Source organism: Cucurbita moschata, unplaced genomic scaffold (genome assembly GCF_002738365.1).
Source record: "Cucurbita moschata cultivar Rifu unplaced genomic scaffold, Cmos_1.0 Cmo_Scf00006, whole genome shotgun sequence".
NCBI lineage: Eukaryota > Viridiplantae > Streptophyta > Magnoliopsida > Cucurbitales > Cucurbitaceae > Cucurbita > Cucurbita moschata.
The window spans coordinates 3295599-3319265 of NW_019268522.1; the positions used below are offsets into that span (position 1 = coordinate 3295599).

At 35.2% G+C, this 23667-nt stretch overlaps 3 protein-coding genes across 3 annotated transcripts; 1 reads left to right on the forward strand and 2 right to left on the reverse strand.

Annotated features, from left to right (window-relative positions):
- Positions 1-772: 772 nt before the first annotated feature.
- On the reverse strand, positions 773-3478 carry LOC111444083 (protein CHLOROPLAST IMPORT APPARATUS 2-like). The gene is made up of 3 exons (XM_023082028.1): positions 1669-3478; positions 1167-1325; positions 773-898 (listed from the first exon to the last, which is right to left on the reverse strand). Exons 1-3 carry the CDS (start codon positions 2692-2694, stop codon positions 845-847), a joined length of 1239 nt encoding a protein of 412 aa, XP_022937796.1. The 5' UTR covers positions 2695-3478; the 3' UTR covers positions 773-844.
- A 4700-nt stretch (positions 3479-8178) lies between these two features.
- LOC111444082 (putative clathrin assembly protein At5g57200) lies at positions 8179-12512 on the forward strand. The gene is made up of 15 exons (XM_023082027.1): positions 8179-8396; positions 8495-8564; positions 8649-8746; positions 8924-9062; positions 9156-9283; positions 9361-9453; positions 9542-9592; positions 9866-9931; positions 10026-10091; positions 10210-10290; positions 10366-10443; positions 10621-10809; positions 10896-10971; positions 11168-11283; positions 11817-12512. Exons 1-15 carry the CDS (start codon positions 8307-8309, stop codon positions 12297-12299), a joined length of 1824 nt encoding a protein of 607 aa, XP_022937795.1. The 5' UTR covers positions 8179-8306; the 3' UTR covers positions 12300-12512.
- Positions 12513-13495: 983 nt separating this feature from the next.
- Positions 13496-16904, reverse strand: LOC111444079 (pentatricopeptide repeat-containing protein At1g73710). The gene has a single exon (XM_023082020.1). The coding sequence runs from the start codon at positions 16651-16653 to the stop codon at positions 13675-13677; it is 2979 nt and encodes a 992-aa protein (XP_022937788.1). The 5' UTR covers positions 16654-16904; the 3' UTR covers positions 13496-13674.
- Positions 16905-23667: the final 6763 nt, after the last annotated feature.

Below are 23667 nucleotides of genomic sequence, written 5' to 3' on the forward strand. Positions count from 1 at the left end.
ATATGTTAGGGAGAGGTTTCCATACCTCTGTAAGATGTTTTGTTCTCTCTCTAATCGATGTGAGATCTCGCAGTCCATTTGTTTCCCTTTCCAACCGATATGAGATTTCACTATTCTCGCTGACACACAGCTTAGTGTCTAACTCTAATTCCATTTATAACAAATTAAGTCCACCACGAGTAGATATTGCCTACTTTAGTTTGTTACATACTGTTATCAATCTCACAATTTTTAACACAGGTTGGGAGAGCTTTTCATTCTAATGTTAGTCAGAACAACATCTATTATTTATTTTTAAATATTTAATTATAGATGTGTAATTCAATTTGAATATATATTTTGAAAAATTAATTTTCAAAACAGTTAAATATTGTTTTTTAAAGCTCAATAATGCCTTTAAAAAATGTAAAAAACACCCTTATTAATTTTGGATGGACAAAAATACCCTTGAATTTTTAATACTTTTTTATTAATACCCATCAACTTTTTAAAATAAATATTAAGAAAAAAAATACTCTTATCGATATTATTTGTTTTAAAAAATACTCATAAAATTGTAAAAATAACATTAACCCTACCTACAAAAATTTAATTCTTTTTACCTTTAATATATAGATAAAAAATGTTAACCAAGATCAAAAAATTTTAATGTTATTTTTTGAAAATTAAAAAAAAAATTAAAAATGATTTTAAGTTTTTTTTTTAAATAAAAAAATTAGTGTATTGATAACTAATATATATATATATATATATATAGAAGAAGACACTAAAATAAGAGGTAAGACAAGCTTTTCTTGATAATAAAACTGAGGTTGGACAAGCACACATTTTGAGCCTTAAAACCCTACTTTTCTATCTCTTCGGTCGCGCTTGAGTTAGGTCTTCTCACAAACCGTCCCTGCCAAAGTAAAGAAAGTGGTTGATTCAGGTTGTTCGAGTAATTTATTTTTAATAAAAGTAAGCAACATTTATTAATTAAATTTCAATATATATTTTAAAATTTTACTTTCGAAATAATTAAAAATTTATTTTAACAAATTCATAAATATTTTGTTAAAAAAAAAAGTTTTTTTGAAAAAATTAAATAGAGGCTATAATATAAATATATAGTTAAGAAAAGGGGCAACAATCAGATGAGGGTGGATGTTCCGGAGTCACATACATACCTTCAATCTGGGCCGTACATCATCGTTGACTTTCTTGACTTGATATCTAATCTTCTTCGAGAATAAGCGGGTCCGCCTTTTCTCCTTGTACCGTAATACACTGGCTTCTCTCAATAATCCTCCACCGTCCGAAAATAAATCAATCTGCGCCAGCCTGGCCTGCCAATTTCCAAAAATAACCTTCACTATTTAGTTCATTTTACTCCATATAAAACCAATAAACAAGGATAATTTCGTCATTTCACCTGAAATTAACCCATCCTCGGTAAAAATAAGTTTCACTATTTACAATATTACCCTTTTTTTTTCTAATTTTTAATTATTTCTATTGTTATTAAATTAACGGTTTTTTTTATGAGCCGTTCGTTAATGACGGGTAATGATAAAATATATTTTAAAAAATATTTAATGAAAAATATAAAGACTAAAAATATACTTTTTTTTTTTTTTTTTTTCAGGGTTTTATGGGTTTTGATTTACGGGAGCGGGTTGAGAGACGTACATTTACATCATTTCCCGCCGATTTGGATCCCGGATTGTTGTCGGAAAATGGAGATCCTCGGGCGGACCAAGCGTCGGCGACGGCTTCGTAGTTCAGTTTCAGAAGCAAACCAGGAGGTTTAGATTTCGGAATCGTCTGTTTCTCTGATGATTTCTCTTTTGGCGGTGCGGTTTTTTTAGATTCGATCACTGTAAGTTTCTCCACTTTCTTCTTCTTCTTTTTTGTTGAGGCGACGGTCGGTGTTGGTGCTGGTGGCTTTGGATTTAGTTTAGGAGAGATGGCGACTACGTCGACTGTTGGAAATCGCCACCAGTTTCCGTCGTCGACTCGTCGGATTGCTGCTCGTTCGATTGCCTTCCGCATTCCGAATCCGAATTCGAATTTCTGGTTGAACCCTAAGCCGATTGGATTCCAGTAACAATTCCGATTCTTAGGGTTATCGGTAGAACAATCTTGCGCTGAATTAGCTGTTTCTAGGTTATCCACACTCAGATTCCCCATGATACTATCGATTCCTTCTTCGACTTCCTCGTCGAGAATCGATTCGGCATCGAAATCTTCCATCTCCATTGAATTCGGTTGGAAATCGATCTCCCCTGGGCTGGAACATGGCCGACTCTCCCACAGATTCGCCAATTTCGATTGGATTTGGGAATTAGGTTTTTCATGTAGAAGCGGTTGGTTTAGGAGAAATCCAGAGCTATCGATTACTCGGAAAGGCAACAACAATTCGGCGGATTCACAGAACAGAGAGTCGTGTGATTTAGTGAATTTGCGTGGATTCGTGAGATGCTTGGTAGAGAAAACATTAGGATATGCCGTAGATAGCAAAACTGTGGCCTCATTGTAGGTTTGATTTGGGCGTTTTCTGGGAGTTCTGGATTTCCGAGTTGAAATTGCTTCAGAGAGAGTTGAAGAAGGGGATGAAGTTTGAGAAGTTCTTGTCCATGAAGATGATGGAGATTTCACAATTTCAAGGTCGAAATTGTAAGCTCTTCCACCACCACTTATGAATGGAGAAGACATTGGAGAGCTAGAACAAAGCAACAAAATACACAAACCCTGTAAATTCTGTTTGGTTACCAAGAAAGTTTTTCTCGAGATTTCAAAGAAAAATCCCAAATCCTGAAACTCCAAAACACCTCAATTCCATCACAAACCTGGAAAATTGGAGGAAATGAGTGTCGGTTTTCTTCTAAACCCTTAAACCCTACCTAAGAAAAATCCAAACAAGAACAATAACAAGAACAAAAACAAGATCCTCAGCTCAAAAAGGGAAAAAAGAAAGGAAAAATCCAAGAGAAACCAAAATCCCAAAACCCCAAAACTTCAAAAAACAAAATCCCCCTTCTCTCTCTCTTCTTATTTCCCAGTTTCTCTCTCTCTAGCCCCATGAAAACCCAAGGAATTTCGAACTTCCATGGAAATGGGTAATCTCTCACCAAACAAGAACACTACTAATTCACTAACCCAATAAAGAAAACAAACACTCTGATTTCTAATATTCAGTCTGAATTTCCTCAAAAAAACAGAGAGAAGAAGAACAAGAACAAGAAGAAGAGAGAAGAAACTCACGAGGTTGAGAAGATAAAAGGGAAAGATCCTTTGGGTGTGATGTAAATATAGCAATTCTGCAGTGAGAAACAAAGAATTTCTCTCTCTGTCTCTCTCTCTCTCTCTGTCTCTCTCTATCTCTCTCTGGAAATTACTAAATAGGAAGAAAACACAAGACGAGACAAGGATGAGTTTCTGCAGTCTTGTAGGGACTACTGGATTTTATTTTTCTTCTTCATTTTATCCTTCCAATTATTATGCTTTTATATATTTGTTTATATGACGAAATTCCTTTCATTCTTGCCTATTTGCCTGATTTACCCCTCCCTGTTGAAACATTAACGAAACAAAAACAGTAACAGAACAGGGAGGGATTGGTTCGGATTGCTCGAGTAGAAGAATCTTGACCTTTTAGTTTCATTTCGTTTGATAACCGTGTTTATATGACCCGAAAACACTACTCAACCAAACTATAAATGTTGTGTTGAGTTAGTTTCTTTTGTTTCAATTTAGGTTGGGATAGGTTGAAATTTCGAAAAATTGAAAATTCACGTTGGCCTGTCATATCCCCCTACCCGATAGTTATATGCAGTAAGCAGTAAGTCGTTGTTGTTGTCTTTTGCTTACATTCCCATATAACACCAATTTCAATTTCTCAAATCTCTCTCTTCCGAAATCTCTTTGCCCCCGTTTTCTAAAACTTTCTTCTTGAACTAGGGCTAGAGGCTCAAGCATAGCTTGACTGTAAGCGACGCAAGATGAATAGGCTTAACTCACTTGTTGTTGGAAAGTGAGTGCCGCACAATTGTAAGTCCATCAAAGTGCGATTGTGACAATAGGTTAATATTTTTTTTGTTGGGTCAACTCGACCAACATAGAAATAAAGATACAACCCAATACTGCCCCTTACTCTATGATTAATATTGTTTGATGTTTGTAACGGATGTTAATGATACATTATAACATGGGTTTAAACTTTATGAGATTTTAGTTATTAATGTTAGTTGTGAGATATTTTTTCATAGAAAAATCTCGTTCTCAATTGGGTATTTTAAGAATATAGTATAGACGGTTGTTTTTAGGTCGATATAATAAAATAATGATAATAGTTTAATAGTGTATAGTAAGAAAGTTTGAAAAAAATACAGGAGGGGCATATTGGTAAATGGAGCCCCTAGTGGGGGAGGGAAAGTTCATATATCGGCTTTTTCCAGTAAGAGGGAGACACGTAGGGAAGAGAGGAAAGGGAATTTCTTATCTAATGAGGTGGCAGGCAGTGATTGGGGGAAGTAGATTTTGTTAGGGCTGAGGTGGCAAAGGGGTTGGAGAGGGGTCACGTGCATCAAGAAAAAATGACGTGGATGATTTGTCTAAAGGGTGCAATGATTGGGACCTTTTTGGTATCTTTTGAGGGATTATGTGTGGCATTTGGCCATCAAACGTTGGGCTTATTAGCTTCAATCACTTGTGATTACGTTTCAATTAAAAAAATAATTATTTTATTTTATTTTATTTTTTAAATTACCCTTTCAAAACTCAAATTAAAATTATGTAAATCCCATTTAATTTATGTCTAATTTCCTGATTTTCTTAATATAAGTTAATTAATTTCAATTATTTAAAAACTTTACTACATATATTTAATAAATGAATGGCAAATTTACTGCAAAAAAAAAAAAAAAAAAAAAAAAAAAAAAAATCTTATCTTGAAAATGAGGATGAGATGCAAATCTATGAGGGTATGATCTTGGATAAAGACAAGGATGTGGTTTTTTTCTTTTTGGATTGGCTCATTCTCTTTGTAAACCCTAACTCATTAGTTAACCCTATCATGCACCTCTCACATTTTATCTTCTCGTCCTTCATATTATGCAAAATTTTTGTGTTCTTTTTTCTCGTGTGAACGGATTTTTTTATTCTAATTCGATTATACTTCAACTGATTAAAGTATATATGTTTGATTAACACGTCAAAGTAAAAAGAGACTAGTTCGGTGAAGAATTATTGTATTCTTGAATATTGATGGTTTAATCTTTGGTTTATCCGTTTGTTAGACTAAAGAAAACGGGTTTATTTTTATATAAAAAGAAAAATTAATTTTTTACCCCCTATGTGTGTTGTATCAATTTTTACTCTAGACTTTTGATTTCATCAAATTTTACCATAGACTTTTAATTTTTGCTAATTCATTCACTAATTTTAACTCCATAAATTTAAGTTTTGATTAATGCATAGATTAACCGCCGAACTCACAAATATCCCGGGGCGTTCATACTAACTATACTAACTGACAACCTGACCTAGTTGAATTAGGTGTAACCAAAGCTATAAAAATGGGGTTGTATTAGATTTTTTTTTATTTTTATTTTTTATTTTTTATTTGGTTGAGTAGAATTGGATTCAATTTTTTTAAAACCTAAAATTTGGTTAGGTTCGTGGGTCGACAACTTTTTTGTTGGTAACCTGACCGAACTACCAACCAGATCCATAAAAGTTGGGTTGGGTTAACGTTTTCCCCTTTTAGGTTAAATTTTTTAGATACCTTTGGTTTATTGTGTGAGTTGACAATTTTAGGATGAAAATTTAGGATAAAAATTGATACAATCATAAATTTAGGAGTAAATTAAGAATTTTATTTCTCTATATTTATTTAACGGAAAGAAATCTCTCTCCACTTCTTTCCTCATTCACCATTCAAACAGGGCATCTCTATCCTCTTTAGAACAGGTCTTTACGAGATAAAATATACATCTCTAGTCGGCCTTGTAAGGAAGTTTACGACATGCATACCCTATACTCGTGATTCATTCATCTTTAAACTAAGTTGAAAATATAAATGGATTCTAAAGGGTATGGTATAAGTATCTACTTTCAATGTAGATAAAAATTAGATTCATTTTTTTTTTTTGTTACCTTTCATTCCTCTCAAACAAATTTATTATTGATGTCACATGAACGTCACGTGAGTTTCCTTCTTTAAATTTTGGCAACGAGGAAGATTCACTAAAAACAATTTTTTTTTTTTTTAAGAATTTTAAAGTTTTTTTTTTAAATAAAAAAAGTGTGAAAAGAAAAGAAACTAAATTTAATTCATATCTACGTTTAAATTTAAAATATATATATATAAATATCTGAAATATTTTTCAATATTTTTCAATAAATTTTAAAATTATTAAAATTTCTTTTAATTTGACTTGGGTAAATAAAAGTAATTACTTTCGTTTAATAAAAATACAAAGATTTATTTAAAATATTGAAACTAAATTTGAATATTAGACCGTTAATATTTGAAAACTGGTATTTACAGTGACCTGAATGAAAAATAGGGGTGAGATCGAAAGTGTCATGTTCATACGTTCATTGATGTTCCCCATGTTTTAAATAGGATACAAGCTATCCACTAATATAACTAAAAATAAGGAAAAAATATAAACTAATTAAATATTGAGTATAAAATAAAATATATTACTAATTAAATTATAAAATAAAATATTAATTGATTACGAATATCTAAGATATATTTCATAATTAATTATTATAATATATTCTCGATAAAAAAAAGTGAGCAAGTTAGCAAATGGACAGCGGAGAGAAAGTTCTAAAAGCACTTTCATTTTCAAGGGAAGATTTTGCATTTTGCAGCTTATCCTATTTTTGGCCTTTCTTTATCATATTGCCTCATCTAATTCACTTTCAAAACTATGGGCAAAAGCATGGCAATCCATTTTTGGGTTCCTACCTTTTGGCTTTATAATTCATATAACATCATCAAACTAGATCACATATCGATTGGAGAGAGGAACGAGTACCAGTGAGGATGCTAGGTTCGAAGGGAGGTGGACTGTGACATCCCACGTCGGTTGGAGAGGGGAACGAAACATTCTTTATAAGGGTGTGGAAACCTCTCTCTAGCAGATGCGTTTTAAAAATCTTGAGGGGAAGTCCGACAGGAAAAATCCAAAGAGGAAAGTATTGTGGGCTTCTGCTGTCACAAATGGTATCAGAGCCAGACACTGGATGGTGTGTCAGCGAGGACACTAAGCCTCAAAGGGGGTGGATAAAGGGCAATGTACCAGCGAGGATGCTGGGCTCGAAAAAGGTGAATTGTGAGATCTCACATCAGTTAGGGAGAAAGGAACAAGTGCTAGTGAGGACACTAGGCCTAAAGAGAGGTAGATTGTGAGATCCCACATCGGTTGGAGAGAGCTTTATAAAGGTGTGGAAACCTGTCTCTAGCAAACATGCTTCTTAAAAGCCTCGAGAAGGAAATTCAAAAGGGAAGCAACTACCTCTCTCTAGCAAATTATAAGACAATATCTGCTAGTGGTGGACATGGACTGTTATAATAGTTGACCACCAATGGGGTCGACTCCCATTGACTTCTTGGCCTGTGCAATCCTAGTTAATACATTCCATTTGACTGTGTTGTTACGTGAAAGAAAGGCAAATCAATTTTTTCGTGTTAGCAATAACAATAACGAAGTTTGCATCATACGTGTGAGCCTAGTAGATACAACTTCTTTTAACCCATGTAACGTTTACGTAACAAAAATGAATGTCACCCACCTTTATATCTGTGGGCCTAGTGTTGCACTCTTTTATTTTGGATGATAACGGACCAAACCAGATGAACGGTATCTGTGGTAAGTTTTACACGAACAAAAAAAAATGCCACCTCAGCTCACTCTTGTATTCAATTAGTGCCACGTAATCTTCAGCGCCACGTGTAAGATGCATTCCAGCCAATCAGAACGGGGGGATCCAATTCCATGCTCACAATGACGAAATTAACCTTGTATTCCCGCCACCCAAACCGGAAATCTCAAGGGCTTTATTGTAAAAACAGAACACGACACATCAAAATTAAAATATTAAAAAAAAAAAAGAAAAAAACCGGTAACTGAAACCCGCCATTTTTCCCGACCTTTAACGAAAATTAATTTTCAATAATTTTTTTTTTCATCATTTTCGTCGATCGCTCGTTTTGGTTTGTTATAGAGAACCAATGACGGAGGAGAGAAGATGATCACCATTTCCTTTCTCTCTCTATCTCTCTGATCAATCATCAACGGATTCTGGCTTCCATGGGCACATTTCAGAGCTTCCGCAAAGCTTATGGCGCTCTCAAGGACTCCACCAAGGTCGGCCTTGCCAAGGTCAATAGCGAATTCAAGGTTAATCCTCCAAATCTGTTTCTAATTGAATCAATGAATGAAATGAATGATTTCTCTTCACTTGTTCAATAATTGATCTGATTCTGTTTTGGCTTAAGGATTTGGATATCGCCATTGTTAAGGCTACCAATCATGTTGAATGTCCGCCTAAAGAACGTCATGTTCGAAGTGAGTTTTCTTTCTTCAAATCTTTGATGTTTAGGTTGGGAAATTTGTGGTTAGGATTTGCTTATTTTGTTCTCTTATTGGTAGAAATATTTACGGCGACGTCCGTTGTGAGGCCTCGGGCGGATGTGGCGTATTGCATTCATACGTTGGCGAAGAGACTGTCGAAGACGCGGAACTGGATCGTAAATTCTCTATCTATCATTTTCGTTTCGATTTTGTATTCTCGTTTGTTCGTTGTTTGTTCCGTTTTTCTAGGGTTGCGTTTGGAACTTTTGTAATGAGGGAGATAGGGCATTAGAGATCGAATTAGAAACTCGAATCCACCGAAATTTAGGGCGTTACTCTGTTGTTTCTGATAGGTTGCCTTGAAGACGTTGATAGTTGTACATAGGACATTGAGAGAGGGTGATCCAACTTTCAGGGAAGAACTTCTCAACTATTCACAAAAAGGACAAGTTCTCCAAATATCAAATTTTAAGGATGATTCAAGTCCTCTTGGTAGAATGCTCCTCTTCAATTTCTATGAATTTACCAAGTATGCTGATGAGGTGTTCTTCCATAATTTTTACTTTAAATTGTTGCATTATGAAGCTTGGGATTGTTCTGCATGGGTAAGGACCTATGCCCTTTTTCTAGAAGAGCGACTTGAATGTTACAGAGTCTTGAAGTACGATATTGAATCGGAACGTCTAACAAAAACATCGCCGGGATCGACGAAGGTTAGCAATGTCGAAAATTAAAATCTCATGTCAAAATTGGTCATTCCTTCATAATGATGAAATCCCTTCTTTAACAGGTACATAGTAGGACACGCTTGCTGAACTCTGATGAGCTACTGGACCAGCTACCCGCATTGCAGCAGGTTCTCTACCGCCTTATGGGATGTCAGGTAATAGCTGACTAGGGGTCTCCTTTGTATACTTAAAAGATGGCTATTATATTAACAATGTGGAATGGGGGGCTCTTTTATTTTGCAGCCAGAAGGAGCAGCGTATAGTAATTATCTTATCCAGTACGCCCTGGCTCTCGTAAGTTGCTGCGTTTCGGACCCAATATATGGGATTAGTTCAAGATTTTGTTGCTTACTTCTAACCGTAAAGCTTAATTAGTTACTCATTCATGCTTAATCTCATATCATGAAAACATATGAGAAGGTAACCTTCGTTCCTAACCCTTTTCCAAGAAAGTGATCAAGAAACATACAACTATTTTACTTTTGGGCCTCCTTTTGCAATTGTATATCTTCGTGAATCATGTTACTCATTCTGTAATGTTCTTGCTCTGAATTTTATGTTATGAAGGTACTCAAAGAGAGCTTTAAAATCTATTGTGCAATAAATGATGGAATAATAAACCTTGTGGACATGGTAGGAATCCTACTCCAATTTACCACTAGCTTTTTACTAAAGCACTGGTGCTATGCTATTATTCATCATAACACTTAAGTTTGTCTTCTTACAGTTCTTTGGCATGCCAAGGCATGATGCAGTTAAAGCTCTCAATATATACAAAAGAGCCAGCCACCAGGTATTTTGACTGTCTGTTTGGGTTCTGCGTATGAAAATATGGAGTAGTGAACAGATAAAATATCGCAGTTGAAATATAGTACAATGAAGTTAACTCTTTCAAGTTTTCTTGTTCATAGGCTGAAAATCTTGCGGATTTTTATGAATATTGTAAGGGATTGGAACTTGCTAGAACTTTTCAGTTTCCCATATTGAAACAGGTTCCAGTTTCTTCCTTTCTCTAGATCCAAATCTTAGAAAAGCTTCTTAAAATATTCATTTTATGCAATCAACAGCCGCCTCCATCATTTCTTGCAACAATGGAAGAATATATAAGAGAAGCACCCCAGACAGCTTCTGTTAATAAGAGACTGGTGAGATAAACTTTCCAATTCCCAAAAGTTTTTATCTCGACTTTGTGAATATAACATGTGTATATATCTATATGAACACTAAAGAACCTCTCTACATGATCAGATTCTGGTGAATGAGTGTGCTATATAAAAGCTTTAGCTCTATGTTCTTCAATGGATTTGTCATTTTTGAGACAGGAATACCGAGTGGCAGAGGAGATGACTGAGAAACCGGAAGAGCCTGAGGAACCTGCTGAAATTGAAAAGGAGGTTGAAAATGTTGACAACAAACCTCTTGAGGAAACAGAGGAAGAACCCCAACAGAAAGAAGAGAGTGTCCCTGAACCTCCACCTCTAATAGCAACTGAGGATACAAGTGATTTTCTGGTAAGATTTTTCAAAGTGAAGCATTTTCTTGCAGGATGAACCTGAACTGTCTCTCCTGTTACATCGAGTAATAACTTCCCATGCAGGGTCTTAAGGAAATAAATCCTAGGATTGCAGAAATTGAGCATAACAATGCTTTAGCCCTTGCTATAGTTTCAAATGGTACGTCTGGCCGCCATTTGATTTAGAAATTTCGTGCTTATTTTTTGAGTCGTCTATAAGCGCCTTCCCGTGGCACATATTATGTGTGTTTGTATAAATCATATTGGCTTACCAATTGAGTCTAGAGCTAAGAATTCAAATAATAAATCATATTGGCTTACCGTCCATTTATCTCCTGAAGTTGTTAATTATGCAGGGAATGATCCGTCTTCTGCAAATCGTGCTTTGAGTGACTTTGGCGGTAGTGGTTGGGAGCTATCCCTTGTTACCACACCAACCAATAATGCTGGTTCAACGGTCGGAAGCAAACTGGTTTTTATCCTCCCCTTCACTGTTCTGATTCATTATTTCTCCTTCAATATTGGAATGCAAGATTATAAACTCTTCTTATCAAAGATGTGACTAGTATGAAATTCAGCTGTTTGTTGCTTCCCTTGTTTTGGTTGGAACATCTGACATTAAAAAATACAGACAGATTCTTATGTTTTTGGTTGAATAGCTGGTGATATCTTCGGTTGAGGATTGTACCGATTGTTGGGAGAGGAGAGTCCCACGTTGGCTAATTTAGGGAATGATCATAGATTTATAAGTAAGGAATACATTTCCATTGGAACGAGGCCTTTTGGGGAAACCCAAAGCAAAGCCATGAGAGCTTATACTCAAAGTGGACAATATTATACCATTGTGGAGGATTGTGATTCCTAACATCTTCGAGTCCTTTTATGAATACGCATACATAAAATTATATTATCTTAGCTTGATTAGCGACGAATTAGCTGCATGGTAAGGTTTATTGAGTTAAAAGTTTCATGTAATGAGGTAGATAAGTTTGTGTTCTGGATCAGGCGGGCGGGTTCGACAAGCTACTGCTCGATAGCTTGTACGAAGACGAACATGCCAGAAGAAATATCCAGCTGCAAAATGCAGGATATGGAACATACGGTGAAATGTATGTGCAGAATCCATTCCAACAGCAGCACGACCCATTTGCGATGTCGAGCGGTATAGCGCCTCCTTCGAACGTGCAATTAGCAATGATGGCTCAGCAGCAGCAAATGCTTTACCAACAGCAACAACAGCAGCAGCATCAAGCGTTACAAACAAACGCGTTCCCTCAGCAGCAACAACAGTTGCATTTAGATGAGTCTATGATGATGGTACCTTATCAACAACAGTTGCCTCAGAGCAAGTACCCTCAACAGCAACAAATGCAGCAACAACATCACCAACAAATGCAACAATTTGGTCAGTCTAATCCTTTTGGAGACCCTTTTGTTCCCTTTCCTCAGAACTCTGTACCGCCGGGGGGAAATCATAATCTAATCTAGATTTTTCTTTTTTCTTTTTTCTTTTTTTTGTACCTTTTTCATTTCGCTTCAAGTTCTTCTGTAATCTTTTTTTCTTCCTTTTTATAATTTTTCATAGGGAAATTATGAGTTCTCAATGTGAAGTTGATAAGTTTATTATGTGTAACTAATTATTAAATAATGGAAGGTGTAATCTGATTTTTGGGAATATGAGTACAAGCATCTGGTTTTAAGGGAGGAATAAGGAATGTGTATCCCGGCAAATGGTTGGAGAGAGGAAAGGTTCCTTTTTTTAGGGTACCCCTGGAACAGATCCAGTGGAGACGTGGTGGGGCCTGTAGCTCAGAGGATTAGAGCACGTGGCTATGAACCACGGTGTCGGGGGTTCAAATTCCTCCTTGCCCACAACCGGCCAAAAGAGAAGAACTTTTCCCTCTGGGGTAAAAAAATCATGATCGAGATAGCGGACCCAAAGCTATGGAACTTGGGTGTGGGTCTTTTGTCGAAATAGAATGGCCTTATACATTATTATTTAATTTTATAATTTAGCTTTTAAGAATGTAATGATTTAAAATATATATTGAAATTGAGTTGAAAATGCGGATTAAATATTTAAAAATAAATAATAGATAACAAGCTAAATCTTTCATAATTATCATTATTTAATAAGAATTAATTTACAATTAGATTTAGATTCATTATTTAATAAGAGTTAATTTACAATTAGAACAACGGAGTTGAGTTTAAGAAATATTTTTACTCCTCGGACTTATTTAATACAAGTTGTTTGAGTTAACACAAATTTACAACTCGAATAATTGAGTTGAGTCTAAGAAATGTCTAAACTAACCCAACTCACGAACACTCGTAAAATCTTGGATTCATTATTTAATATAAGGGATAATTGAATTGGGTTTAAGACATGTTTAAACCAACCTAACACATGAACACTATGAAATTTTAGATTCAACCAACCTAACACATGAACACTATGAAATTTTAGATTCACTAACAAAAATTTACTACTCGAACAATTGAGTTGAGTCTAAAAAACATCTAAACTAACCCAACACACGAACAATCTGTAAAATTTTAAATTCATTATTTAATAAGGATTGTTTGAGTTAACAAAAAATTTACAATTGGGTCTAAGAAATGTCTAACCCAACCCAACCCAACCCAACACACAAACACCTCATAAAATTTCGGTTCTAAACTCAACGAAACTTGATCCGAGCCAAAGACTCAACAAAATTTTCTCAACATTGATGTATCAGTAGTGTGTGTACATTGATACACAAGTATACATACCTACTTAATGCTCTACTCATTTACAATCTACAATACAACACAAACGAACAAACAGCTATACCAAATATCACACAGTTTCAGGATTTCAAACACTTGTGGGAGAATCTTCATCAGACAAATCATCGAGCTCAGCTCTAGAAAACAATTCAGAGTGCAAAGAAAATTGCATCTCTTGTTTGACCATTTGGACAAGATCATATCTATTGGCAGTTCTACATGCATTTATGATAGCATAGAACAATGATTTGCTAGGCTCTATCTCTCCATATTTTAGTTGGCTGTATACTCTCATCATACCTTCAATCATACCAGCTTTACCATAACAACTAACCAGATGCATATAAGTTACTAAGTCGGGATCAAGATTATGATCTTGCATTTTCATGAATATAATTAAGGCTTTATCGATGTCTCCACTTACCCCGTATGCGTTTATCGCAACGTTGTATGCAAACGAGTCGAGTTCCACTTCGGCGTTTAAGAACGCTTGACAGGACTCGAGCGCAGGAGCGTGCAATCCAACGGCAGAGAATACTGCAGCAACGATCGCTTGTTGTGCATACGGCTTTCCTTCATGATATGCTGATTCTAGCTGTGTTATGGCTTCTATTGGGATACCTCCTTTCTTTAATATGGTAAAGAGTACTTTGAAGGTTGCATTATCTGGCGAAAGCTTCCTGGTTACCATCTCATGGAGTAATTCACCGCATTCTCTTAGTTGTCCTTTGATTGCATAGCATTCTATTACCTTGTGGAATGAAGCGGAATCCCTCAACAAACCTGCTTCTTTCATTTCCTCTGCTACCTCTATGGCTTCGTCGAGCATGCCCGTGTTTTTATAAAGATATATCATAGTTGCGAAGGATACGCCATCTGCGCAGCCTCGTTCTCGCAAGTCTTCGAAAACTCGTTTGGCCTCAGATACCATCCCGAGATCGGTGTATAGATTGATCATAGTATTTGATGCGATGGTATCGACACCGTTCTCCATGTTCTTCATCCTATTGTACATTGCCTTGGCACCTTCCACGCTACCCACCTTACTAAACGCCTTTATCAGGGATGTCAGCACGATTCGGTTTTCTGCAATGCCAGCTCCCTTCATCAAGTGAAAGTATTTAAGTGCCTCTTCTACTAGACCAAGTTCAGCAAATCCATTAATCAAGACGCCATACAAGATTTCATTTGGTTCGACTTCTGCATTTACCATTATATCATATACATCAACAGCGTCCGACATCTGTCCTAGACGAGCATAGCTTGCAATGACAGCAGAGAACGTTTGACAGTTTGGTTTAAACCCAATTCGATGCATTTCGGTCAAAAGGCGTCTTGCTTCATCAACTAAATCACCTCCTGAGAACATCTGAATCAGAGAATTGTAAGTGCATTCATCAGGCCAAGTGCCACGGTTTTTCATGCCCTTGAAGAGAAGAAACGCTTTGTCATAAAGTTCAGCCTTGCCATATGCTTTTATCATGACATTATATTCCATAACATCCAGATTTTGACCCACCAAATCCTTTTTCCATAGAAAAACATCCTCAGCTTCAGACCACAAACCCTTTTCAGCATAAGCATCTATGATTGCAGTCAATATCTTTGGTGGCAATCCAGTATCCAATCGATATTTCTCCAGAAATATCTTCGCTCGGTCGAGCAGGCCGTTATTAATATACATCTCAATGACACAAGGAAGTGAATGTTCATCGAGAAGAACATGTAATTTCTCCATTTCAGCTATCACATTCTCCACATCTTCAACCATATTCCTCTTAGACAGTATATGCAAAAGAGCTCTATGAGTTACCACATCAGGAAAGAGACCTACCTCTCGAATTCGTCGATAACACTTGAGAGCTCCATCAATATTCCCCTCATCAGCATACAGAGAAAGAAAGATATTGTAGGTTTTGGTATCTGGGGATAATCCACGTTCTTCCATTTTACTGAGCAAAGTTTCAGCCTCTGCAAGATGCCCATGACTCCCACAGGTAAAGATCATAGTGTTAAAAGTAATGGTATCCATTGGGATACCTGATTTAAGCATTTCAGCAAACACATTAGCTGCATCCTTGAGACGCCCCGCCTTGCCATACAAATCTATCAACGTATTGAACGTAGACGTTAGTCTTGGCTTCCGAGCGCAATTATCTACCTCCGGTGACGTTTTTCGATTGGGAATTTTCATGCCTGTCCTGAAAAGCTCAGTCAACAAAAAATGTTTAAGAGTAATTGGTTCAGTTGTAGAATTTAAACCAAGATCATCAACCCTTGAATTCAAATCGAAATCATTCAGCTCAACCACCCCCCTGCACCAATCCTTGTAGAATTTATCAGCAGAATCAAATTCTCCAGCATCTTTTAAGACACGAACTACAGTGTTCATGGTTACCTCGTCTGGAAAAATGCCCCTTACTTTCATATGCTTGATCCAGAGAAGTGCCTCTTTTACAAGACCTGCCTTGCCATAGACATCAACAAGCATACCATAAGTATTATTCGATGGAATGATGCCATTTTCAGCCATTTCATTCCAACAAAGCCTTAATTCATCCCATTTTTGAGCTCGCCCAAGTGCTCGAAGCACAATGTTGTAATGAATTACATTGGGAACGTAATCTTTCTGAGATTTGAACCACTGGAATACCTGAAGAACTCTTTCCCACTGACGCTGTTCTTTAAGTATCACGGTTTGCTCTTTGGGACTCAGATTTTGGCACAAGGAATTTAGAATACTCCCGATATCGCTGGACGACTTCAAAGAGCGTAAGATTGAGGGTAATACGCCGCCGTAGCTTTTCTTCTTCCCGTTAGTCGATAATCTTTTGGAAGGCGTAAACACCGTTTTTGAAAAACACTGAAGCTTAAACCCTGAAGAAACCTTCAGGTCTCTGATAATCTGCTTCTGAGAATTCAAATTCCCCAAACTGAGCCTTCGGCTGGCCAGTGGAGTATTAAGGAAAAGGTAATGATGTCCTTTCGCAGTGAAGTTGGTTTGAATTAAGCTAGCGGTGAAACTATCTTGCCCTAATTCTCTGCAACTTCCGACTTGAAGCATCATTTAGCCTCTTCCTACAACTTCGAGGAATTTGGCAAAGGAGTAATCGATGGCCTCGGAATCAAAAGAGTCAAGCGAATCGATGTGAATAACGGCGAAGATGCATCTAATACCTTGGTTTTTCTGTCGCTCAAGTAATAACGGCGAGGAGTGGCGAGGAATGGTGGCTGCTCTGCAACGAGCGGCGGCGAGGAGAGTTACTGTCGCTCTGGAACTTACGGCGAAACGACGGCGTGTGGCTTCGCAGAGACAGGGATTTTGTAGGGTTTAATATCTATTTGGTTTGATTCGTTTTTCAAGCGTAAACCGAACCGACCGACCGAACCGAACCAAAAGTACTCGATTTTTTCAAATTTTAAACCGATAGTCCAGCTTTATCCAAAACCCGAACCAAACCTTTCATTCGGTTCGGTTTTTCGGTTTTTGTTGCACTTCCCGGCCTTCAATTATATATATATATATATATATATATATATATATATATAATTTTTATTTTTATTTTTTTTAAAGTAAATATTAAAAATAGTTTATCATAAACTTAATTAATACAAAATTAGAAAATAAATGTATTTCCTAAGATTTTATATTTAATTTCCGTATTTTTTGTTCATATTATATTATCTTAAACAACCATTTTAAATAATCTCTTCTGAATTTTGAATTTAATTTTCATGATTTTAATAATTTTAATTTAATTTATATGGTTGGATTAAATCCATTGAAATGAAACGTAATATTCTAGCTTCACCTCCACAACCAATAGTGCATTCAAGAATTGATCAGTCACAGCTAACGTTCATTTCTCACGTATAAGTAAAGATAAAGATTTTATATTTTGTTCATATCATGATCAAAGAGGAATGATCTTCTCGTTGGACACTTTTTTAAATGAGTTAGTCGGAGTTGTCGATTGATGATCGAGAGTTCGTCATCTTCTTTACAAATTTTGATAGGTTGCACGTTCGAACATTCAAGAACTTTAAAATAAAAATAAAATAAGAGACACTTTAGAGTAATTAAGAATGAGCAATTGTATTGGGCCAAACTCACTGCTGGTCAGCTTTCCCTTGAAGGTTTTAAAACATGTCTACTAAAGAATGTTTCGTTCTCCTTTCCAACCAATGTGAGATCTCACAATCTGCTATTCCGTCCGATATAGAATCTCACAATCCGCTATCTCGATCATGATTTTATGTTTCGTTCTCTTCCCCAACCCAACAAATGTGGGATCTCACAATCCGCTATCCCGTCTACACCCTTATAAAAAATGTTTCGTATCGATGTAGAATCTCACAATTCGCTATCTCGATCATGGTTTTCCTACCTCCAGAGGAAAAAGTCATTCCCTTTTTGGCCGGTTGTGGACAAGGAGGGATTCGAACCCCCGACCCTGTGGTTCATAGCCACATGCTCTATTAATAAATGTATAAACATGAAATGAAATATATATATATATATATATGTATGCATGCATGCAGTTGAATTAATAATTGAAAGCAACAACTCATGGTGGAGGAAGGCTCAATAATTAGTGGGCCAATAGAAGCTTGGATCCATGGAACTTTTATTTGACTTGGCTTCCTTTCCTTTTTTTTATAATTAAATTTTATGATGTGCCATATATAATTTATTGTTGTTTTGTTAAATGTTTATAATTAGATTAAAAAATAGCGAGGACAAATAATGTTAGAAAGACTCGTGTCGATCTGTTTTGTCGATAGTTTTCACTCTTAAGAAGCAATGAGCAACTAATTTGACCATGTCGTAGAAGATGCTGAATGTCGACACACATAGGCATTGAATCTGGATTCGAAATTCTGGACATAAGTCGTTACATGTGGTACTAGAACAGTGTCTCTATCAGTAAGATGTGGTTTGGGGATGAACCAAAGCGAAAGCTGGTGGATATGTGACATCCAAATAAATGAGGGGTAAATGAATGAACGAGTACCACATTCGAATGAGAGTGATCCTGATGATATGATGGCTAAGAGAGTTAAAAAAAAGTGAAAGTTTCTATCTATACCAACAAAGTGCATATTCCTTTTCAGTGGCTTAATCATAAGAACTAGGAGGTCTCGTGATATGAACCAAGAGGCATCAATCATACAATATACTTCAATGAAGATGTGAAGAAAATTTTGTTGAAATTATCAAAAGATATTTCATTCATGCCACGAATGAAGTTTCATGTTATAAATTTGGGGTGGATTACAATTTAGAGTAATTTAAATTTATTGTATTTCATTAATGTATTTTAAGACTTTTAATTTACTTTAGTTACAATTACAAGATGGTTAATTATGAATGTTACTACTCTTAGAATGCCGGTAGTAGTTTCATTTTGAGGCTATATAAAGTCATGTATATCGTATTTGTAAGTGGACTTGGAAACTATAGTAAAAGAAGCATGTGTGCTTTTCTTTAGCCAATGACTAAGTTTCTTTGCAATTCTAAGTAGTTTAGGTTGCATGTAGAATCATTCAAGCTCGACATGATCAATCTTGCTTGTGGAGTGATTCGAATCTCAAGCAAATGTTCTTGCCTTGAGATATTTGATCAACAAGAATCATTCAAGCTATACATGATCGATCTTGCTTGCGGAGTGATTCGAATCTCAAACAATGTTCTTGCCTTGAGATTTTCGATCAACAAGGTAATTCGAATCTCACTCTCCTTGTAGTGATTCCTTATCTTATCATTTCGCTTCAAGTAAAACACACTCAATACATGTGAGTGAGGACAAAACATGTTAGGAAGCCTCATATTAGTTTGTCGGGATAATCTTCACTCTTAGAAATGAGGAGTAAGTAACGTGTCACAGAAAAATGTCAGGGCCATCCGATGTCTAATTTAGATTCCAAATCTTAGTCTGAATCTTAGACATGAGGCGTTGCATTAAATTTTGAAAAAATAAAATTGAACTATTGATATTTAAAATGATAATTAATATATTGTCCTCTAAGATATGTTCGGGGTGACAAAAAAAAAATCATTACCTTTTAAAAAAATTAAATAAAATCATTATCGAACGAGAGTTAGGGTCGGTTAAAATAATATATATATATATTTTTAATAATCATATAAAATTATAGATGAGAGTGGTGGAGATAAGGAAAATGTGTGGTTTAAGCACCAAACCCACCTAATATTGCAGCCGCCCTTCTCTCTACCAAAAGGACAAATTTATTATTTTTGTAATAATTACATTAATTCTGGACAAAAATTATTTTGGAATTATTTTATTTTTTTAGGCTAAAAATACGTATACATAAATGTCAAACGACAAGTCGTTTTACCAAAATTTTAATTAAACAATTGGTCGCTCTCTCCCCTCCCTCTGTCTCTGAAAAAACATAAAACGACTTGTGGTTTTCATTCGTTTCACAGCTGGCAGTGGGTCCCACCGCCCGTCGGTTTTTTTTTCTTTCTATTTATACTTTTATAAATTAAAAAAATAATAAAATTTTATATTTGTAAGTTTTCAAAAAAAAAAAAAATTCAACGTTGAACTGAATCAACTCCGACCTGAATCTTGAGTTGGTTAAGAACTCTATTTGTGAGAGCTCAGACTGAGATTGAATTTTGTAGCGATTCAATAAATTTACCATTTTGGAGATTTGAGCATGTTAAATTATTGAGATATAATATCTAGAATATATATTATTTATAGAATATATCTAAGATATTATATCATAATATTCTTTATTTATGATTTGATTTATAGTATATTTTATTTTATTTTAGTATTTAATTATTTTATATTTTCCTCATTTGTACTGGCTTGTATCCTATTTAAAGGATATCAATATCAATGATAATATACATCTTCCCAATTATATTTCCTATCTCATTCTTAACATAAATGAACACGACTCTCCATGATGTTATGATATTGTCCACTTTGAGCATAAGCTCTCGTGGCTTTCCTTTGGGTTTCCTCAAAGAGTCTCGTACCAATGGAGATAGTATTCTTTGGTTATAAACTCATGGTCATTTTCTAAATTAGCGTTCGTGGGACTTTCATTCAAAGACCAAATAGACAGTCGGAATATAATTTTCATTCATATGTTCATTCGTACATAGAGTAAGTAGATGAGTAGTTCATTTAAGTGTTGATTTAGAGAGTTCCACCATTTCATTAGCTTGAAAGAACTTAAATTTATGAACGAATCATAAAATGTTCATTAGAGAATCAGTAGTACTTATGGTATAAGATATAGTTATAGAAGTAAAACGAACTTTTGACTCAACTGATCGACTTAAACGATTGTAGAAAGACGTGATAGATGTAAACATGTCAAATGACAAATTTAATACCTATAGTTCGAAAAAAGTTAGAATTTCGTCTTTATAATCTTTAAAACAATGAAAACTAAATCTTTAACTTTTTCGCATGGTGGAGTTACCTACTCCTCGCTTCTTATGAGTAAAAACTATCCTCATAGACCGACACGAGTTATTTTAGCATATTTTTTCCTCACTTACACGTATCTAAACCTCGTAACCCAGTAAAATTCCTAGGAGGAGGGACCCCAACGTTCCTATGATTGCTTTCTCCAATCGATGTGGGACCCATCCCCAACGTCCTTACTTGCACACCACCTCGTGTCTACCCCATTCGGGGAAAAGCCTCATCGCTCGCACATCACCTAGTAACTAGTTCTGATACCATTTATAATAGCCCAAACCCATCGCTAGCAGATATTGTCCTCTTTAGGTCTTCCCTTTCGAGGTTTCTCCTAAGGTTTTTAAAACGCGTCTACTAGGGAGAGGTTTCCACACCTGATGTTTCTTTCTCCTCTCCAACCGATGTGGAATCTCGCAGTTTTGTTAGAATTTCTTTTCGTGTAATTGCTATAAATTTTAAAATATACCGACCAAATCATTACAGATTAAAATATACGAACTAAATTATTTCAAAATTTTTAGCCTATGGTTGTGATAAGCTATAGTAATGTGAAATGAACGTTGTTATGGTAGGTGAAGAGAGAGTGAATCACAAATTATTGTATGGTCTATTTTTAATAGAAGCCACCGACCAAACAAATCCATCATATTATAAAATCAAATAATTAATATAATAATTGGAGAGAGAAAATTATAAATAAAAGTGATGAGATAATATATTTTTTTTGAGGCTTTATGAAAATATTTGGCTCATTCCCATTGGCTTAATATTTTATTAAAAAAAAAAGACGATGCTCGAGGAGAACGGGACCCGTCTCCATTTCAATTGAGAGACTCAATCCTAAACGTGACGAGAGTAGAGAGAGTTTGTTAACCATTGATTAAGTGGAAAATTATATTCTCTATCTTATATACTTTCCTCGGTTTTGTTGCTATCGCGGGCTTTACGCTCAGATCATATAGATATCCCTTCAACACAACATAGGTTAACGAAAGTATCTCGGAGACCCACCAAAGCATGAAAGTTAGAATCTTTTAGAAAATGGATTCCTGTTTGAAGAATGCATAACCGCATGGATAAGCTCACACGAACCCGTCAATTTTGGATCCAGTTCGAAATTTTCTTTAGGAGGTATCGGAAAAGAATTGGAATGTAATAATATCGATCCATACAAATACAGAAGAAAAGATTCTCTATTGATTCAAGCACTGTACCCCGATTGTTTTTTTTATAATAATAAATACTAAAAAATTAAAATTTGTGGGTTAAATTGAAGATGATGGTGTTATGTTAAAATTTAAATTTTTAAAAAATTACGTTCGAGCATATAGAATATTATTATTTTTATTATAATGTTTAATAATATTATATTTTGAATATTTTTAAAAAGATGAATAATTTAATCCGAGAAAAAAAATTTGGCGCGAATTTTTGGACTACGGACTCTTAAAAATAAATAAAAAAATTTGTGAAGACGAGAATTTAAATAAATTTTTCTATTCAGTCAAAAATCAATTTACTCGTAATTAATAAATGTATGGATTTAAAAATTTATAAATTTTGCTAACCGGGCGCGTTTCTACTTAAATTCACTCTAAATAACATACGAGAATAGCGCTTATAAACGACCGTTATCACCCCTATCCAATGACGTAGATACATATGTATTTGGAATATGAACGAAAGGGTACTCGGTTCACGCACCGAAAGAGTTGATTAGATAAGAGATGAGTCAAAAAGACCCCACAACCACGAGGAAGAAACATTTGAGATCTATTTATGGACTCGACTCTTCTTATCAACTATACTTTGTTTTTGTTTGCCTTTATCAATAATTCGAGTTTTGAATACCTAGACATTTCTATTAATGTTAATTGATTCTGTCGTGAAAAAGATGGAAAGGGTAATGAGAATTTTAGATAAGAAACGACTTCACGGGATTCAAAGAAATGACGTAACTTTCGTCCCTATCATATCTCTTTCTCTAGCCGTCTATGAAATTAGTGAAAATTCTCGATAAATAATGACTTTAGATCATGAAAGTATGTGAGTTAGAGACGTGTTGAATATGGAACTAGTACATTCGTACCACTATTCACGAGTTTCCAAGAAATTAGCCAAAGTTCGTCCTATTATATCTCCTGCTCCAACCTTCTAAGAAATTACTGAAAAATTTCGATACATAACGACTTTAGATCATGAAAGTGTGATATCCCACATTGATTGGGGAGGAGAACGAAACACCGTTTATAAGGGTGTGGAAACTTTTCTAGACACGTTTTAAAACTTTAAGAGGAAGTCCGAAAGAGGACAATCTCTACTAGTGGTGGACCTGGGTCGTTACAGAACTTTGAATTTGGATCTGGTACATTCTACCACCGCATCCGAGGGTTCGAGAATGAATATAAATTTTAGAAATTCACACGATAATGTCTCGAGAAACACCTCGAAAAATATAGTTATTCGATTTTCAAGTATGATATTTTATTCTCCGACGTCTTAGTATTATATATATATATATATATATTTTTTTTTTTTACATTTTATGTTCAAATATATTAAACCAAATTTTAAATAAATGTAGAAAGGGATAACAGAAGAAGACT

Bases quoted from the DNA above. Each gene is read 5' to 3' on its own strand.
- LOC111444083 (XM_023082028.1), bottom strand. From the start codon at position 2,694: ATGTCTTCTCCATTCATAAGTGGTGGTGGAAGAGCTTACAATTTCGAC. The intron at 1,326-1,668 runs GTACGTCTCTCA...GGAAATTGGCAG, and splicing joins CGGCGGGAAATGATGTAAAT to GCCAGGCTGGCGCAGATTGA. The intron at 899-1,166 runs GTATGTATGTGA...TTACTTTGGCAG, and splicing joins ATGTACGGCCCAGATTGAAG to GGACGGTTTGTGAGAAGACC.
- LOC111444082 (XM_023082027.1), top strand. From the start codon at position 8,307: ATGGGCACATTTCAGAGCTTCCGCAAAGCTTATGGCGCTCTCAAGGAC. The intron at 9,593-9,865 runs GTAAGTTGCTGC...TATGTTATGAAG, and splicing joins TCCAGTACGCCCTGGCTCTC to GTACTCAAAGAGAGCTTTAA. The intron at 10,444-10,620 runs GTGAGATAAACT...TTTTTGAGACAG, and splicing joins CTTCTGTTAATAAGAGACTG to GAATACCGAGTGGCAGAGGA.
- LOC111444079 (XM_023082020.1), bottom strand. From the start codon at position 16,653: ATGATGCTTCAAGTCGGAAGTTGCAGAGAATTAGGGCAAGATAGTTTC.